The sequence below is a fragment of the Acartia tonsa genome, chromosome 7, assembly GCF_053477335.1.
Source record: "Acartia tonsa isolate MP-2025a chromosome 7, ASM5347733v1, whole genome shotgun sequence".
Classification (NCBI taxonomy): Eukaryota; Metazoa; Arthropoda; class Copepoda; order Calanoida; family Acartiidae; genus Acartia; species Acartia tonsa.
This window is the reverse complement of record NC_137266.1, coordinates 35609774-35631298: the sequence shown is the minus strand read 5'-3', so window position 1 is coordinate 35631298 and position 21525 is coordinate 35609774. Positions and strand designations below refer to the sequence as shown.

The following is a 21525-nucleotide window of genomic DNA, read 5'->3' as shown; positions in this document are numbered from 1 at the left end:
GATAAACAATTCAACTTTGCCAAAGAAAAAGCAGTTCAATTCAATACTTTAAACTTAGATTAAAATTATGTTATGAAGTACTTATAAGCTATAATTTGCAGGAATATTAAATAAAGCTAGATTTTCCAAGAATAAATAAATAAAGATTTATCCAATGCTTAATTAAACTCTAGCAAGCTACCAGGTGTATTTAGCTTTTCTTATAACAATAGAAACTCAGAGTAAACTGCATAGCCGGCTTATACAAGTACAACTTGATGCGCTACCGTACCCTTACTCCTAGAATCCAAGCTATTAAGCTACAGAGCTGTACTAATCAGTGTCCCAAAATCTAATTCAGCATGTATTATACAACTTAATATTTCTTATCAAGCATCCTTAAAGAGAGGTACAACTATAGAGGTTCCCATGTTCCGTTGTGCTCTAGGGCCTCTAGAGTGTCAACCGGTGCGAGTGTCCCCCTAGGGCCGCGACCAATGGCCACAAATATACTAGCATTCTCTAGGGCCTCTAGAGTGTCATCTAGTTGCAATTGCTTGTACACAAGGTTCTCAATTGCATTTGTGTCGTGCGTTTCAGTCCCTAAAGCTCCAAACGCCTACAGATAGCTGTCCTTTAATCTCTAGTAATTTTGCAAAACTTAAAATATTTGTATCTACTATATATGTAATTGCTAACCACGTTGATTCCTAACCCTCAACTAAGAATGATTCTATTTTTGCACGTGAATAATTCCTAATCAAGTTGGAGGAAAGAACTCCACTCTTTACTAACGTTTTCCAAAGGTACTAGGGCTTTCTAACAAGCTTTGATATTAGCAACTACTTTGAATTTCTAAATAAAAGGAATCATCAAAGTGTTTTTGAAGTTACTTTATATTTAGACAATATAGTAGCAAAGGTCCTTTAATAAGTTGTACATGTAGACTATCATAACCTAATGAATATCAACTATATACATAATCACTAATCACGCTATTCCCTCCGCAGGAATAACTCCGCTCTTTACTAATCGCTTCCAAAGGTACTAGGACTTTCTAACAAGCTTTAAATTAGTAATTATTTTGCTTTCTAAGAAAAAGTCTATTAGATAAAGAATATTTAAATAATAAACATTTACCAAGATAATATAGAGGCAAAGGTCCTTTAGTAAGTTATGATATGCTTATAAGTTAAGTTTTAAATTAGTTTTACTTTTACTCTTAAACTGCTCAAGTAATGGCAAAATTAATACAAAGACCTAAGTGTTGTAAACACTTCCACGCGAGGATCTCCTATTATTTATTAACTTTTGTGCAATAAAGAACTGTTGTCTCACAACTTTAAGTTCAAATTATTCAATATATACCAAAGTGAAAAATGTACTAAGTGTTTATTGTTTATACTTTATTGTTGATTAAATGTGAATATCATAGTTTAGTATTGTATTCTAACATAAGTATAATAATGTTTTTTAAGTTATTTTCAATTATTTTATATAAGGTTAAATATGTTTTATGACAGTTAAAACATATCTTTGGATTTGCAAAGTGTAAACCATAAGTTCTTAATAAGAAAGTAAACTTTAAACTTATAATATTTGATTCTTTAAGATTTTCTTTACACTTGACATGTAATTGTTTGTTATCCAAATACTTTGAAAAATAATCATCAAACTTCATTATGTTTTGTAAATTTACAAGTCCAAAGATATAATAGTTAAACTTAGATAAATTTGCTAAAGATGGATTTTTTTTAAGCAGCATAAGTATATGATTTTTCAGAACTTAGACTATTTCTCTAGTTTTGAGCTTCATTTGATTTTTACAAGTCCCAACAGGGAACTTGTAAAATTTCTATAAATCTCAATAAGAGTAAAACAGAAATTAAGATAAATGAAAAATTGATACACATAAAAATAAACACCATTCTTATCAAAACTAACAGAATGGTTAAGAAAAGAGATAGTATACAGATAAACACATTAGATAGGTTAAACATTAAGAGATACAGAGGTTAAATAAAAGGTTACGAGTGAATGAGTGTGCAAGGCTCATTAAAAACCAAATACTTTGCTGCTCTATTTATACTGAGATCTTAGAATGTTCTAGAATTTAGTTAATGGCATAATCTGATGCAATCCTAGCTTTTTTGTGCAATAAAAAGTATAACAAAAACTTCTACATCAGTTTTTGTCATATAATAAAGAAGATTCTGGAAACTTACACATGATGCAATATTAGCTGTTTGTGTATTAAAAAGCATAATAAAAACTTCTACATCAGTTTTTGTCATATAATAAAGAAGATTCTGGAAACTTACACATGATGCAATATTAGCTTTTTATGTATGACAAAAACTTATTCATTGGTTTTAGCTTGTATGATTAAAGTGTTTCTAAGAACATTCTAGTATCTATATACAATTACATAATACAAAATAATGATGAAATTATTGAATCACAGTAAATAACTATACTCTTGTTTCCTACAAAAATTCTAGAATATTCTAGATATAAAACACAATTATATAACTTTGAATTGTTGTGCAATCCTAGTTTTTGCTTTTGTAAAATTGTAGCAAAAACTGCACTCTCTGTGGGAAACTCAAAATATACTAATACTTGGTTTTTTTTTATTTATTTTAAAACTACAATTCTTTTTATGTTTTTTTTTAGAACTTTTTTTTTAATTTACTGGACGTTAGTCAAATTGATTTTTTTGTGTATTTTTTAATAAAAGTAAATCATCCTTCCCTCTCTGCATAAAAAACAAAAAAAAATTTTCAATTGACGAGGGTGAAATCATTTTGTCTATGTTTTAAAACAAGGGTAAAAATTAGAGCAGGAGTCAGTCTCAGGATACTTCCACTTGGAAGAGAGACAAAAAGTAAGTTGAATCCTGAGTCACTGAACAAATTTCTGATATTGACCAGAGATAAATCCAGAAACCTATCAACGTTCATTTTTCCCTCCCCTGAGAATTTAGCTCTAATCTTTGAGCGAATCTCGTCCCTTGTATGGGGCATCCAAAAAATGTCCTCAGGGAAATACCCATACAATTTGAGACACTGGGCACTCATGTACCCAGAGTCCACGAGATATAACTCTTCCCCTTGACTAAGAAGCACATTCAAGTCTCTAGGATTGTCCACTGGTACAATCCCATAGACCTTATCCACGAAGGTACATGAGTCAAGAATTTCCTGATCCTGTGCTCCAAGGCAAATATATTGGGAGCTGGGTATTGTTGTAGGACAACCATACACTTGGATCAGGTTTGTCTTAGTCTCATACAACTTCTGGTAATAACTGCTTCTATAGTGCTGTCTAATTATTAATTGATTACTTTCACTATCTTTAGCATTAGCATTAAAGAAACAATAATGTGGTGGAGGTGGTTGAGCAAAGAGATGGATATACTTCTTAGTCATGCTTTGTAATGCTGGCCTAAACCCCCCGCTACTTATGCTTGCCTGTTGAACTCTATGGATTCCCCAAGTTTCCCTAAACCTACTGAGAAGATTGAGTTCAACATTATTCTCATCAATTCTGAGCATGCAAGGAAGTATAGCTGCTCTTTTTTCAACTGCCCCTGTGAGTACAGCAATTTTATCGTAGTAGAGATTGTGTTTGAACAATGTTTCACTATCTATGTCTGTCAACTTATAATTGAATTTTTGTGTACAAGCTAAATAGGGTGTTAGAGCATAACTTGCTTTAAAAATCAATGACGTGTTTGTGATTTCTGACAGTGTTGATTTCTCAGAAAAGGGAAGTGAGAAGTAAAAAGGTGAGTAAAGAGCCCGCCTATTCTGAATCTTTCTTTCAAGAAGATTTTTCTCAGCTGGGGTGGAAAAAGACGTATTACAATTATCGCTGATGAGGACAGGGAAGGTTTTTCTAATCAATCTTGGACTATCAAACTCCTCTAAAATTTCGAAGTCGTCGAAATCTTCAGCTACCTCATACGAATTTTCACTAACCTCCTTGTTCTCTGACTCTCCCTGACCATTCTCCTTGTTGACAACATGATGACCGTTTGTTGTTGCAGGTGTACAGACCTCCATGTCTAAATAAAATATTTTTTGGTCACCCTGTTGTTAGATTATATGTTTCTTTAGTCTTAAAACAACTTCATTATAGTAAAGTGTTTTTAGGGTGTTTTCTCCATGATGCCACTTTTAAGAAATTGGCTTATTGACTTCAGTTATGAAAATGATGTACATGATGAGAAAGTGATGCTTTACACTACACAACCCAATCTATCTGTTAAAGATGCGTTGAATATTAGTGATTCCTCCTATGTTGATTTTTCCTCTGACTACTTTACTACTTTTCCATCTTCCCCTGACATTCCTTTTTTGGAATCTACTTTAGAAAAACCAGTTCTATTGCAAGAAACTCTAAACCAGCTTGCTACACATCTATCCACTGATAACTCAAAGTTACCTTCAGTCACATCTGAGGCTTCAACAACTGCTCCATCCTCTGTATTCTCACCAACCTCATCAGCTGCTTTGCTTTCAGTAGGGTCACCCTTATCCTCAGCAACCACTTTAGAATCTGATGTAGCAACGCTGTCTTCTCCGTTGCCAACGTCCACAACTTCGCCTCCATCATCAAGAATGGTCTCATCTCCGTCCACCACGACGATTACTTCAGGTTCCGGTCTCTCAATTATCTCTATGTCTACCTCCACCTCCTCCTCTCTCCGGGTCTTGGAGGCAGATTCTGAGGAACTTTCTGAGCCTGAAATTCGAAAAAATTTTAGGACCCAAGAAATGGTTTCAACTCCTTTTAAAGAAGTGAAATTGGATCCTCTAACCACTTATCTACCAAAAGTTCCTACCACTAAACTACCTTCTCCTAAACTCAGTGGTAAAGTTACAAATAAGCGAAAACTTAAATCTGGTCCTCAAACCCAGGTTGGAAACTTTACTACAAAAACTTTTAGTTTACCAAATATTCCCAGTTTTACCCCAAAACCGAGTCCTGCCTATAACAAATCTATCCACCGTGATTATGGTTTGGCTGCCAAGAATTCCTATCAGTCAATTTATGAAATAATCAGCAGGTAAATTTTAAAAGAAAAAAAATTGTTTACCTATCATTTTTAATAAAATGTATTTTTTTTATAGCCCAGGTTATTTCTCCATTTTGGTTATTGGTGGTACAATTCTAGTGGCCCTATTTCTTATCCTAATATTACTTGCTTTGCTTGCATTGGGTAAGATTTTATTTTATGCTATTTTATGAAATTAATTTGCAGACTTTTTTATTGGGTGCGAACGATTTTATAGTCTGTTAGTCTACATAGATTATATATATCTATGATACTATTATCAAAAAGATCAAATTTCAATTTTTAAAATGGCCAATATTGATCGCGTGTGTCCAAAAAATTGTAAGAATAAGATGGAAAAAATAAAATTAAACCAATAGATATTATTTTTAGACTTTAATTTGGTTTATTTTGCTTTTGTTATATTTTCTTTTACTTTAATTAAATTTCCTTATTCATAATGTCGTCTTCGTGTATAGGTTTCGCGATTTTCATTTTTCAAACTTCATAATTATCAGCGGCATTCTTAATTTCTATTGCGTATTTACTAGAACGGTTAAATTTAAAAGAAAACTTATTATTTTTGTTGTTAATTGATTTTTTATTCGTAGGTCAAAAGTGTACTAAAAAGATTAAACGGCGTTCCCAGCAGAGTCAAACGGCTAGCTCAAGAGTTCATCGTGCTACCCAGAAAAACCTTGATCCTACCAAATATTTTAATACTACTAATTTTGGCCCCAATTTGTCTACTATCCCTCCTGACTCTGTTGTGAATAATCTGCAAAAATCTTTTTCAATCTAAAGTTTACTTAGTGTTTCCTATTGTTCTTGAGATAAACTAAATTCATACTTTCTATTACAGTTTAGAATTTTCATCTCTTGTGTAACTGAAAAGTACCAACTGCTAATAAGTTTTTTTTACAGTAGTGTCAACAAAACAATTAAGCCCTGTAAGAACTATAAAAAATTGCCAACCTATGTTTTAACAAGGCGAATCCCCCTATTATACAGTTGTATATTATCCCAAAAAAAATGTTCTTTAAACACTATTATCTCTCTACTAATATTATCAATGCTTAAACTAATAAACACAAACATCAGTATGGATTATGCTTACCTATATATCTTTACTAATAATGTCAATAGATAAATTAATACCTATAATTATTGAGTTTAGATTTACTTACCTATTACTGTAAAAATTTATAATTTCAGATTTTTTTTACAACAATGAGTATTCCGGATGGAAGTTCCCAGATGATTTTAAATAAGATTAAAACAATTCTCAATTCCCTTCTGCAAGAAGAACGCAATGAGGCTACGACCGATAAGTTATTCCTTGCTGCTGTTGCCCTTGGACTTTTGGCTCTCAGGTAAGTTTATTATTTTATTCTCCCCCTCTATTTCATTACTAGAACCAAATCCCTTAGCTCCCCTTTCCTCTCTTAAATATTTTAATTCTGACATTTGCTTATTTGCATTCTCTGCCCCAAAACTGCGTATGGTTAATATTTTTGGATAACAGCTTTTTAGAAATATCATTTGACCTATTTTTTCACCCTTTTGGATGACATATGTTTTCCCTGATAAGTTATGAAGTATGAAATAAACATTACCCAAATAATCAGGATCTATGATCCCACCAGTGCATATTATATTTTTTAAACTTAAACTTGATCGCTCCCTAAGCATAGTAAAATGACTTTCGGGTGCTTTAATTTGGAAACGCAAATCTATTTTGACACAATTTCTTGGTAAAATCTTTATTAATCCAGGACTATAAAAGTCCAGACCTACAGATAGCTTTGTAGCCCGGGTAGGTTTTTTGATACTAGCATCTGAAGTAATTACAGCTGTCATTTTTTTTAGAACGGCGGCGGTATTGAGACTATGTTTTAAGAAGAGAAGGCAAAATATTTCCCAACCAGGTAAAGTTTTTTTTTTATCTCCTTTCTAATATGTTTATGACAATTATAAAAAAATATGAGTATAGTAGTATAGATTATAATTAGATTTTTATTTAGTTTATGGTATTGACGGCTGTTTAAAACCCAATATTCGCTATAAGTGATGTTACAGGGATGTAAATATTCTTTAATAATCATTTAATATAATTTAGTTAATAGTCTTTTTATATTTTAGATCCCGAACGAGATGAGAACCTTCAAGATAGCCAAGAACTAGAGTTGCGTCACCATCACCAACAACCCCCTCGGACAAATCAGGCGATAGAAATGATGCCCCAACCCCCTGAGATAAATCTAGAGGTATATCAAATAAGGCTTTTATATCTTCTGAAAGAAATTATTATTTTTACTTTTATAAAAGTCATTCTAAACTTAAATAAACTTTGATATACAGTAGGCTATTTTTATTTGATTGCATAGAATCCCTGCTAATTATTTATAGGTGTATTAAACTAATTATTAGCTACCTAATTCATTAAGTTTTACTTCGCTTCTGTAACTTTAATATACTAAAATTTTATACTAGGTTTTTGGTAATTAAATTTCTTTAATTCAAATGATTTAATTTACTTCCTTCTAATTTACTTTAAACTCATCAAATCTTAAGTACCCTTTCTATAATATATACTGACTTTTTTCTGATCATGTATACTTTCAGATATTAAAAACATAAATTCCTACCTAATAAAAATTTTTTATTTATAGACTCGTCTAGCTGCGGAACTGGAACAGTCAAGAAACCCTTTCTTGCTGCCCGTGAATAGAGTAAGAAAAGTTTTCCTTATAAAACAAATCTTAACTACAGTACCTAGCTTACTATATGTGTAATTACAAATTTTATAAAAGTTTTACAGTATTTTAAAATTAAACTTTTCACCTATTATTTTTCTAACAAATTATTTGGTAAAGCTAGTATTGTTTTTAAGTTTTTAAAGTTTTTCATTAAAGTTTTAACTACGTTAAGAAGCATTGCCCTCTGTACTTGCTTAGCTAAACGCATATTAACTTCAATGTATTCAAAAAATGTTGATGACTTATTTAAATCATCAGTTTGCTTATTCTTTCTAATGCAATGTTTACTTTTTTCCTTATTCTTTAAGTTACTAATTTTCTGCATTAATATTAATCGGGTTTGTTGAATAAGCCATAATAAAATTTCTTCCATGAGTCGTAAATCTATATTGGAAGCTCTAACTATAATTTCATCCCTGCCCCTTAAATTAGAGGAGTTATGTCTAACTATAAGTTTATAGTTCTTTAGTTTGCACATCTTAAAGGGCGAATATAGGTTCGATATGATATGAGCTTATATGAAAGGTGCCATTTCATACTTTTAGAATATCTATGCCAAATTTAAAAATTCAAAAAAATCCTTAAGTAGATTTTACAATTTTCTGTTTCAATTGAACATATGATAAATGAGATTGACGACAAACGGTTTATTTTAGCCCTTTACAAGACTTTTTTTTGACTATTTTGCTTAAGTTTGATTGACTATTACAATGGCACGCACCTTAAAAGATAATTTAAATGTTTATTATTTTAGATTATATACTCTTTAATTCAATTTTTAAAAAGCGTAGAAATAATTTGCGTAAAAGTTTTGACTAGGGTAAATAATACGTCTTAAAGTTTATTTTCTGTACAAAGATCATTGGTTAATTCTGGAAAATATAAAAACCCTGATGTACGCAATTTTAACACACACACACACGAACCTTAAAAAAAACAGGGATTTGAAATCATTCTTCCTCCAAGAAAATTTTATCAATTATTTTTTTTTTACTTTTTACATTATTTGATGTTTTTTTAAACTTTTAAATATTTTACTTTATATAATTTGTATTAAGGTAGAAGATGGGTATATTTACCCCTGATTAATTGGTTTCCACGTTATTACGACTATCCTTTACGAAAGCTTTTTAATTCAACCTTGCTACGAAGTCTTGTGTGATGCTAGGGTAATTGAGTTCTTAGGGAACCACACTTATTACATAATATCATCTTGAGTTAGAAAGGTTTTAAGCTATAAACAGACTTATACAATTAGATATGTCAATATCCTTAAGTTATTTATAATCTATATAATGGCACCTTTGAAATAAGCTCATATTATATCAAACCTATATTCGCCCTTTAAAGTTTTTTTTTTACTAAAAATTATTTCCTTATTACAATAAATGAATGCTAATCAATTTTAATTTTGTTTCAGATGGTTCCAAACCCCAATATACATAACTGGTAAAAAAAACTCTGCTTTCGGACTTTTTTCGGACTTTCAACTTTTGGACTTAAACTGTGATAAAAATTGTGATAAAATATACAAATTCAAAATTCTCTAAATTTCACCACCAAAAATCTCATAAAATTAGTGAAAAAAAGTTTTTTAAATCAAAAGAAATTCTTCATAAATTGTAACTAAACACTTCAGTTTAAAGTTTCTGGCTTAAGTGATAAATATTACTTTTTTTTAACTACCTCAATAATTCAAACATAATAAACTACCTCGTGTCTTTTCGTGATAGTAAGCAAACTAAGATCTCAAAGCTTAAATACTTATTATTCTATTTTCTTATATAATTTGGCATGTATAATAAAGATTTCAAAATTTCAAAATTACTCCATCAAATTCTTATAAAAACAGTGATAAAATTATAAACTAATTCAACTACTATGTAATTTATGAATAATGTTTTGTTTTAAAGTTTTTGGCCTAAATAATAACTATATTTTTTTTTTTAACTACCTCAGAAAATTCAATTTTGATAAGCTACCTTATATATTTTTTTCTCAAATTTATACTTTAAAAATTGTAAATAACCTTTTGTTTTAAACTTAAACTAAATCTTTCAAAAATTGTAAATAATATTCAAACTTAACTTAAGTACAGTGTTGTTTTTAAAACGTGATTCTTCTTAACAAATATTTGACCTCCTCAGTGGTAAAAACTTATTATTTTTTTAATTAGCGCAAAACTTATAACTAAATGTTTCGGTTCAATCTTTCGATATAAATTTTAAGTTCCTTTTAGATTTAAAATTCCAATCATACAAAAAATGTTAATTATGTAATAATCTTTTAATATACATTTTGTTTATAGGAAAAGTCTTAGTCTAGATAATTAAAGAATTAAGTTAAGCCTGCTAATTGGATAAATATGTTTATAAAATCTTGCTTCTTGATAAAATTTTCCCACTATAATTATTCAAAATCTTTTTTCTGTACTTCAATTCTATTTTAATTACCTTTTTATATCCTAATATATCTTAACCTAATCTTAATCTAACAAACTCAATATATAAAGTCTTATTCCAATAAACTTAATTAAACTTTCTTTTGGGAAGGCATTTAAGTTCAAACTAATATTTCTCTTACACTAGAATTTAGTTTTTAAAGTATTGTCCTCTCTCTTCCTTGTAGCATTTGTTAAGATCTTTACAACCTAGGTGTATTCAATCTTAAGTAGGTGTAGATATTCTACTACAGCTAATCAATTTAATGATTATTATATAGTTGATTTTCATTTTCGAGATATGTGAACAATTTTATTTAACTAAAGGTCTTTACATCCACAGTTATGGAATCTCAAAGACAAAGATTTTTTTATCCAATCTTGACAAGTGAGGTATTTTTGGAAAGAGGAATATATATAGAAAACGCCTATGAAAATTTGAAAATCCGCAGAAATCATATTTGCAAGTTATTTGCAAAAATCTGCAATGCTAATTTGCAAAATTAATTTCATGCCTTAAATGACTTATTTAGAAAAAATCTTTTTATGAAATGTGTTTATTTATAAGTTTAGAACATACTTAGGGCAAAAAAAATTTCTTTAGTGTTACTTTTTTCACCTTATATATGAAAAAAGCAGTTTCTCACATTTTATGATAAAAAAAAGGTATAGGAACAAAAAATATGTTTTTTCTTGATGTAAACACAATAATTGGCATAAAATCTATCATCCTAAATGTAAAAATCAGATATAGAATCCTTTTTAGAGCCAAAATAGTGCAAAAAGTAACCAAGACATTTTTGCAAAGTATGAAAATCTGAAGAAAATAGTTCTTTTTGATTTTGATATACATATCAGATAAATGTATATAAAATTAGTGATCAAAAACTATAAAACAAGTTATAACTTTTTCAATCCTATCATTGATTAAAATGCACTTTTAGGTTTACTTATTACCAAAGTAGCACATAAAAACTCTTTTTATTAAGTTATTAAACAAAATAAATTCAAATCAACAATTAGGCGTTTTTTATAATGCAGTAGACCATTTTGTAGTTGGTTTTTTGGCATTTATTTTGTTTAATTACATCATAAAAAGAGTTTTTATGCACTACTTCGGTAATTCTTAAACCTAAAAGTGCAATTTAATCAATGACAGTGTTGAAAAAACTTATAACATGTTTTATAGTTTTTAATCACTAATTTTATATACATTAATCTGATATGTATATCAAAAGCAAAAAGAACTATTTTCTTCAGATTTTCATACTTTGCAAAAATGTCTTGGTTACTTTTTGCACTATATTAGCTCTAAAAAGGATTCTATATCTGATTTTTACATTTAGGATGATAGATTTTATGCCAATTATTGTGTTTACATCAAGAAAAATCATATTTTTTGTTCCTATACCTTTTTTTATCATAAAATGTGAGAAACTGCTTTTTTCATATATAAGGTGAAAAAAGTAACACTAAAGAAATTTTTTTTGCCCTAAGTATGTTCTAAACTTATAAATAAACACATTTCATAAAAAGATTTTTTCTAAATAAGTCATTTAAGGCATGAAATTAATTTTGCAAATTAGCATTGCAGATTTTTGCAAATAACTTGCAAATATGATTTCTGCGGATTTTCTAATTTTCATAGGCGTTTTCTATATATATTCCTCTTTCCAAAAATACCTCACTTGTCAAGATTGGATAAAAAAATCTTTGTCTTTGAGATTCCATAACTGTGCATCCTGGTGTATTTAACCTATAGATAATGTCATTCTTTTTGTTAGGTATTCTTTTTGCCATTTTTTAGAGGGAATATACTTGGGTTCCAAAATTGTACTGCTTAAAGAAACACTAGAATTTATACTTTCATTGCCTCAACATATAAGAGTTTAATTAAGATGCTTAAAGGTCCTCTATATATATCTATTTATTTAAAGTTTAAATTTTACTTTAATAATTACTTAGAAAAAATTCTTTTTATGTTTTCAACTGAAACTCAACAGTTATTATATTTGGAAAGAAAAACTGGCTTTGTTAAATTTAAATGAAATAAACTTTCCTATATTGCTCTTTAATTTGTTTAAGATCATAGGGAATATTACACTAAAATATTTTTCTAATTTTACTTAGGAATCTACAATTTCAAACGTAAATCTAAAATCTTTTAATTAGGAGAAAAATTAAAGGAATTTTTAATAATCTTTCAAAAATTTCACTATGTAAAATTATGACAAAACTCAAGGCAATAGTTCTACAATTTTGTATTACATATATCTAGTTCTAGACTCCTTCCTAAAACATAAGATCCTATCTAATGTAAGCTATATACTCTATCTTATAAAATTTATTGAAAATTTAAATGATATTATAAAATAAAGCCTACCAGAAAATCTCTTCATTCTTTAATCACTTAAAGTTTTATGTTTCACCGACAAAAGTTTGTTGTAGACATAACTGCTTAAATAATTTTTCCGCCTTATATATTAAAACCAAAATATGATTGAAACAAAGAAAAGTTTTTATTTGTAGTCTCTCTTTAATCGAGCTCGGTCTTTAAAATTCTATTACAATGTTGAAAACACATATGATATTAGTTTTAAAGTTACTCAATATTTTCTGAAAAAAAACTTTTAATCGAAAATCCGAAAACGCTTAAAACTAGTTAATAATAACAGTTGTTTCCATGTATAGGGATGAGATACACTTTACTTTGAACATTTTAAATGCATTGGAATGAGATACACTTTACTTTGGATATTTTAAATACATAAGGATGAGATATTTTCACCTTGTTAGATTACCTATTTTGATTCAACTGGTTTTTTTTTTAATTATATTTTATATTTCCGAATAGATAATTTGCTTTTTAGGTTATCGAGTGAAAGATGAATTCTACTGGAAGGAGAATAACAAATGGTTAAAACATTGTTTTAACTAAAAGTTGTCAACCCCCCCCAAAAAAATATTGAAAAATTTACTTTTAAAACTGATACTTAGAACTACTGTTCAACTATAACATTGCTTAAATTTTAACGTCTACTTCTAGATCTCAAAGGTATTGTTTCCAATCTGTTTATTATAAGTTTTTTAGAGCTATTTCGAGGCTTGTAATGTGCTTTAATTTTTTCATATAATTCCTTGGATCCAACTCCCAAAAACGCTATTGAGGTAAACACAAAAATATTAATGAATATCTGATAATATGAATTTTTGAAGTAGTTACTTATATGTTTAATAATTGTAGCTTGTTCCAGATTACTTCTGGTATTATTAACTTTTAATTCCAATAGATGTCTTTGATCAGATGTTAACGAGGAAGAAATTACTTTAAAATTAGATTGTCTTTCTATTACCACATCTCCTTTGTGAGGTAGATTAAATTCCAATTTCCCATTAAACATAATATGTACCGGGTAATTTGAACTATTTAAATCCTTTTGAAGCCCTAACACAAATGCTTTACCTATTTTATCATCATGTTTAAAAAGCAAAATTCCCTCGTTTGTTATTTGAAATAATTTTGTGTTGCTAATAAACGGACAATATTGAATAATAAGGTCAAATTTCTTATCATTTATATGTTTCAAACAAAAAGTTATAGCTTCATTTAGTCCTAATTGTTTTTCATCTTCAGTGATAAATTTAGCAATCTTTTGGTTTTCTGTATTGTAGTAATAATAAGCATCCAAAGAAATTCCCGAGTATGGTATTGCAATCAAAGAATTATATTTAATTTTGTTTGATAAAATATTTAATTCTAAATAGAATGTTGGTTTACTATCAACCAGACCTGATCCTATAAAATTGATATTTACTAAGTCAGAGTGTTTATTTTCAGGAGTCAATTTTCTTCTAAGATCATTTGTTACAACCCCTTGGAAACAATATTTGAAAGTTACAATCCAATTTTCCAGAAAACTTATTAAAATTCTTGCAGGAATATAGAGATTATTAAATGTAAGATCTACCCCTCTAATAAAAGTATTATCTTTTCTCATTGCTTCAGTTATGGAAGGTATAGGTTGAAAAGCTTCCTTTAAATATTTTTGATGCATTTTAAAATTATCCAAATGAAAAGATTGTTTATTTTCATCTATTATATAATTTACTTCGAAATCTGAGTTAATTTGTTGATCTAGAGCTGTCATATGCGAAATTATTATATCAATTTCCTTTGATAATTGGTCATATCTATTTGTAAGTACAAGAAATTTATTCAGACTAATAGCTATATTTGAACCTTTTGCTTCAATTTCAGCATTATTAGTATTTAGTTCAGTTTTTAAATCATTAAAAGATGTTCGGAAGAGTGTGTTTACATCCTTCATATTTTGGTTGTAGTCAAAAATAATCTTTACCACCGATTTAGTCGAGTCTAGGTATTTATCTCGGTTTATTTTTTCATGATAGAAAAAATCTATCACATCTTCTGAACATGAAAATGTTATGAAAATAGCCAAAAATATGATGTTCTTCATGATGAAAAAGAATTTTTTTTTTAAAAGCCAAAAATGTTGTTTGCTGTTATATTGTTGCTCGTATAGTAAAAATAATTATATTTAAAGCATGAAGTAATCTAAAGGAAGTTTAAAATAAGAAATTGACACTTGTCATTGTTCATCTCTGGTTTGTGTTTAATAGATATACCACAAATAGAGTGATCAACAAAAATTTTAAATTTTATTTTACTTTAATAGAACTAAATATCTTAAATATCATACAATGTATTTTATTTTCTTACTACACAAATTAAAACCTTTATTATTACTTAAAATTATAAAACTAAAATTTTGGACAGAAATTTAATTAAATTAGACTTAAAAGTAATGAACCTACTCTATACTTTTTGTTCGTCTGTGTGTAAGTCAAACGTTATTTGTTTTGGTGTTTCTCCAGACTTTTCATGATCTTTTTGCTTTTGTTTTATTATTCCTTGTAATTTACTTCTTGTTATAGGCATTGAAGTCTCATCAATATCATCATTTAAAATTTGGTCCTTTATTTCACTATCTGAAATTAAATTTTCAGGTTTAGGTTTGTCAAACTCATTTATTGAATCAATAGTCAATTTATCCAATTTTTCATCATTTTTGAATAATTCAAAATTTAAAGGTGCTGATGAAATTAACTTCTTAATTTCTTCAGTGGTTAGATTTATAGGTTGCTGTTGAGCAATTTCTTTTATTTCTTTAGGTAAATCCTTAAATTCATCAGAAAAAGGTATATACTTTTTGAAATGATTAAATGGCCTAATTATGGTCAATTCATCAACAATTCTAGATATCCAGGCTGAAACTGGATTTACTTTTACAATAACAAAAGGTTGAGGATGATAATATGTTTTAAGAGGTTGTGTAGTACCCAATATTTTACTCATATCCTTTACAAAAATTACATCTCCTACTTGGAATGATCTAGTAACCTTATTTCTATTGGCTTTGTCAAGTCTATTATCTCTTTCCTTTGTTATGAAATGTCTCACGGAATCTAGATTTTTTGTTAAACTTAATTGTTGTGATTCAAATGTTTTTACACTACGAGAAATTATAGGATGAAATTTTGGCACTAAAGGATTATCTAGGAAACATTTACTTAAATGAGACTCTGTGCCAAATACTAATTGATTAGGTGTAAAACCGGTTTTTGTTATACGACTGGAATTATGCAATTGAGCTATTATAGATGGTAAAAATGTCCAATTAAAATTAGGTTGATTAGATAATACTTTTTTCATTATTCTTTTAACTAAACCCACATAACTTTCCGCTGCTCCATGTGACATTCCAGAAAAGCTTGATGAATAAATAAATTGACACCCTAAAAGAGCTAAAATTCGTATTGTTTTATTAGAACTAAATAAACCGGCATTGTCGCTAAAAACAGCTTTTGGGTGGAAGTGAACCCATATATGGTTAACAAAGAGATATAAAAACTCATTTGCTGTTTTTGTAACAACAGGAAGTAGAATCATATAACCAGATATTACACATCTTGCCATTAATATGTGATTAAATCCACTTGCTGTTGGTAAACCTTCAATTAAATCCATATGTATGCATTCTAAAACTCCAGCTGTAAGAGGAAAAACTCCTAATTTATTTGATCTATTAGGATGATTTGTTAACATACATGCTACACATATACTTGCATATTTGTAACATAATTTTTGTAAATTTGGATTATAGTAATTAATCAAATTGCTAATCATTTTCTTAGGACCACCATGGTTTACAATGGTATGCACCATAGCTATATATTTATCCAATAAACTATCTGGTACATAAATTCTAGGGATTTTATTTATAAATTTAATATATAAAATTCCTAACTGTAAAAAATAAAATGTGTTCTTATCTTTATAAGTTTTATCTTTACTGGTTACACAATTGGTATATATTTGTGTATATTGTTTTTGCTGCTCTTCTATTATTTTATCAGTTGTTAATATATCTTCTAAAACTCTTATGGGATTAAATACTGCCCTAGTATTACGCTCGGCTAGATTGTTAGACAATGCTGATCCAAAAACTTTGGGATCTAGTTCATTTATTATTATGTCTTCTATAACTTTTGAATTATTAATTTTCCAAGTGACTTGAAAACTGTTAGATTTTATTTCTTTCCCCTTTTCCTTTCCTTTTGCAATATTTTTATCTCTTTTGTTAAAACTTTCTAACTGTCTTTCTGTCAATCTTGTTTTGTCAACTTCAATAAACTGTGGGTTATTTTCAACCCATACACGCCAATCTTTTACAGTCATTGTTGTTTGATTAGGCATGTAATCATTTAAAGAATCCTTTACAATATATGGTAATTTAATGTGAGCAATTTCAGGCTTACTAACTTGAAAAACGCGACTCAAAAAATCCGCTGGATTATTTTCAGATTTTATAAAAACTAAACCTAAATTTGGATAATCATGTTCTATTTTAACTCCCCAATTATTAATTTTAGTATGGCTGTCTTTAACATCTTGATTATACAGATAATAAAGACATTTATTATCACAAGCTAATAATAATTCATCAGAATTAACCATTTTTCTAGTTGCTTGTAATGAACCTAAAATTGCATACAATTCTAGTTGCATAATATTAGTTTTTCTCATTTCTTCAGGAATTACTTTTGAGTGATATAAAATTATTTCAAAAGAACCCTTATGTTTACCTATATTATATTCTGAGTGCTTATTTAAAATTGTAGGCCTAACAATAAGATTCGAATTTTTCTCATACAATAAAAAGAAAAAAGGAGGTTTGTTTTTATCATTATTAAATCTTATAAGTTTTTTACCATTGAATTTATTTGTTGCATTAATAAGAGTTACAGGCCTATGTAGTACATTTGAAAGTGCGCTAAAAATGTGTAATCCTGTATCTATTTTAAGTACACCTTTTTTAATGTCCTCTAAATATAATTTCATACTTAGCTTATTACCTTTATGTTCAGTATCCAGAATATGGTTATACATAATATGTTCTCTAATATGTTTTTGTAGGTCAAAACAAATACTCTCAAATTTTGTTACACAATTTTGAAGTTCCAACATAAGTTTTAAACATACGGATAATGAGATCTTAAAGTGTTCTTGATACCCCAAGGTATCATCATTCAAATATTCATACTCAGGTGGATAATTACTCTCAAGATTTATTAAATAATCCTTGATTGTTTGGTTATCTTTTTTAAGAGGAACTGGTTTCACTGGTAATTTTAAATCAAAAATAATTCTATGGGTAGGATCGTCTAAATATATGTAAGATGGAACAAAGTTTTTTGAATATTTTGCTGGTACTATCTGTGCTAAAACGCAAGAGTATTGACTATACTTTTCACTTGCAGCATCAGTAAAAAGTATTTTAGGTACACCTGGTAAACATATTTTTGAGAATAAACAACTTTGAGTTAGCTGTTTCTTAAGTTCCTCAAATTTTTCTCTATGTATATTATTTGGATTATATTTTCCCAATTTAGTACTAGTAAGAGGTGTTAGATAATGAATGTTTCTTAAAACTTGAAAATTTAAAGTATTTCTTAACCAATTTACTTCACCCAAGAATGATTTCATGCCTTTGGCACTAGAAGGAAAAGTTTTCTCGTTTAGTTTTTCGACCCTTCTTGGATCGACCATTAAATAGTTATTACTTATAAGCCAGCCTAAAAAGGATATTTTAAACTTACAAAGTTGACTCTTAGCTACCTCTAGTTTAGCTCTATGAAATGCTAATCTAGAAACAACCTTTTCTACTAAATCAAAGTGTATTTTAATTGTTTCCTCATAAGTACGCCCAGCTTTTGAAAAAATAATTATATCATCATAGAAAATTTCTACATTAGGTATCCTATCATTAATCATTATTGGTAGTCCTTTTTCATTTAATTGTATTTTACCATTTTTATCTCTACTTGGGATATGATGTATCATTACATCGCAAAATCTAGCGAGAGCATTTGGAGATACAGACATTCCTGTAGCTAAAGTATTGAAAATGTAACTCCCCCACATACAACTAAATAGGGTTAATTTTTTGGATTCTGGAGTCAGCTCTATGCTTTGAAAAGCTGACTTCAAATCTATTGAACTATAACAATGTGCTGAGTGTAACCTATTTAATATCATGTCAAAATTTGAGATTGTTATTGGATCTTGACTTATACATTCATTTAAAAGCTTATATGATACTACTAATCTTGCAGCTGAATCCTTTGAAGACCTTTTTACTAAAAAACATGGTGAACTAAAATTTGGTATATCATCCCCAGTAAGACTTGCTTTCGATATTACTTTTAATTTACATAAATAATCTAAGACATCCCTCAGCATACTAGCGTCTGCAGAGGATTCATATATTATCTTTTTGTTTTTAGGAAGTACAATATTTTCTTTTAACCTTAAATTAAAATAACCTAAAGTTTTGGATAAATGTCCCCTATCTAAAGAATGACGTGAAACTATTTGTGGATATTTATCTATAAATATATTTTTAACATAAGGCCAAATTTTAGGATCATAATTACTTTCTTTAATGATATCTTTAGGAGTGTCTAAAATAGAAATTGGAATTCCAATACCTTCTGGTTGAAGATCTTTTTCTTTAATATCATTCCAGTTTGGTTGGAATCCCATTTGTACTGACTGTTCAGAATCATAATAGTTTTTAAGATCATAATTTGGTATTACTTTTTCTTTAATAGGATAGCGCTCATCTGTTAAACTAACATTAGGATCATTTACATTATTGTTTACTGCTGTATAATCAGATAAATCTGGTGAATGATTTGGGAAACTAATATCTACTTTATAACATTTTGACTTTATTTTAGAATCATTAAAAATTAGTGGCTTTTTTATGACAATGTTTTTAATTGAGACCTCTTTATCATCTGGTAATCTACATTCAGACATAATAGATACTTTATCTGTTTTAAGCCTTCTCATAGATCGCTTAATATGTTTAGAATTATCTTTAATGGGATACAACCTATATTGTTTATCAAATAAATCAATTGTTGCTTTAATTACCCCAGAAAAAGTTTTATTACTTAAATTTTCAACTAGAGCATTTACTACATACTGGTACTCTTTATAGTGTATTTTTGTTACAGTTGTAATTATTCTTAACCCATCCATTTCATCATATGGAACTTTATCTTGAGAAACTATTACTTTATCTTCGACTAAATATTTAGATGCTTTTGAAATGACAAAATCAACTTTTACTGTTTGCATACTTGAAATCTTTTCAACTACCCCATAGGCTGTGTTGAGCTCTAGCTCTGTAGCATAAGAACTAGTTATTACTCTATTCCCATATTTATTACGTTGAATTACTTTAATAGTATTTTCAAGACTACTAGGCATTAGAATAAGACCAAATAATGTTTGCATTCTTGAAGCAATAATAAAAGGTGATTCAGATGGAAATTGATCAAATTGATCAACTATCAAAAATTCTATACTAAGTACTGGCCCCCCTTGTAAAAACATGGACATATAAACTGAGCCAATAACATCAATCTTTCTATTTGTTATACCAGATACTTCATAATTACTTTCTTTTATTAATGACAATAGATCCTGTTTATTATGTTCAGAAAAAAGTCTAGAAAAATATGAAAATCTCATAATACAGGTATCAGCTCCTGTATCATACATGCCTGATGCTTGTTTAAATATTGAATCTTTAAATGATAATTTACATGGTATATATATTTTTCGCCCAATATTTACAGAAATATCAACACTTTTCAATTCCCCAGAGGGAGGGTTTTGAAAAGGTTGATTTTTAAATTTAGACATTTTTATTTTAGGCTAAATTACCACTCAATTGCTTATCGAGATGCCTTCTCTCTTCAGCACTAGGATATCTCCATTTACCTTGCATTTTAAGTTGCTTTGCAACTGGCCTATTAAAACACCTGTAAGATGGATGATATAAAGTTTTACCAATCTCTTTTTTACAAACAAGACAAGGTTCGGAAGTGGGAATTGTAAATTTTATAATTCCTTCATCATTTCTCATTTCATAACAAAGTTTGCTGCCAGCATGAGTGTTTTTACCACAAAAATTACATCTTAATCTACCATTTACTTCAGTATGAATTCCATAATCTTTGCGGTTAGTATTATTATCATTATTTCTGCTATTGTTTATTTTAGAGTTATCTTTTAAGGGAATGAAATTGGGATTTTGTTTTCTGTGGTCTCTATAGTTACTATTGTTATTATTATACTTTTGCTGATTGCCATTATACCTATTACTTGTAGGGTTTGTATTGTTATAAGACTGAGATTTAAAATTATGATCATTCCTTCTCCCTAAAAAATTCTGCTTATGATTGATCTCTGATATTTTTGCGCGCATATTATTTCTTACAGAAAATTTAGGAACAGGGATATCACTTGTTTTTAAATTCTCACTCCTACTATACCTTTTCCTATTATCATCCCTTCTATAATTTAAATCAATAGCACCTACATACTTTCTAAGTGCTTGTACTACTTCAGCAAAAGTTGGGAATCTACCTAACTCTGTAATTAAATCTGCTCTAATCTTTAACCCATCATTAATTGATCCATAAGGTAAATTTTTTAATAAATATCCAATAGCAGTTAAATTATAAATTTGAGTCCTAGCAGGCTCTCCATGTTCCAAACAAGCTCTTTGACATAGAGCCATAATTTTACTAACAACTTTATTAAATGTAGGATCCTTAGGCAAAACAAAATTCTCAAGTTCTAATTGGGCATGCTCAGGCCTCAATCTTGTATCATATTTAGTTAA

General features: G+C 28.6%; 3 protein-coding genes across 3 annotated transcripts in view; 1 reads left to right on the top strand and 2 right to left on the bottom strand.

Annotated features, from left to right (window-relative positions):
- The window catches only part of LOC145323670 (neo-calmodulin-like), a 54913-nt gene that overhangs the window by 12693 nt on the left and 20695 nt on the right, over positions 1–21525 (bottom strand). The window lies entirely within an intron of this gene.
- On the bottom strand, positions 2726–4540 carry LOC145323669 (uncharacterized). The gene is made up of 2 exons (XM_080166111.1): positions 4429–4540; positions 2726–4048 (listed from the first exon to the last, which is right to left on the bottom strand). The coding sequence occupies exon 2, from the start codon at positions 4044–4046 to the stop codon at positions 2763–2765; it is 1284 nt and encodes a 427-aa protein (XP_080022237.1). The 5' UTR covers positions 4047–4048; positions 4429–4540; the 3' UTR covers positions 2726–2762.
- Positions 6354–9280, top strand: LOC145324033 (uncharacterized). Its single transcript, XM_080166663.1, has 5 exons — positions 6354–6414; positions 6877–6969; positions 7184–7308; positions 7714–7773; positions 9221–9280. Exons 1-5 carry the CDS (start codon positions 6354–6356, stop codon positions 9251–9253), a joined length of 372 nt encoding a protein of 123 aa, XP_080022789.1. The 3' UTR covers positions 9254–9280.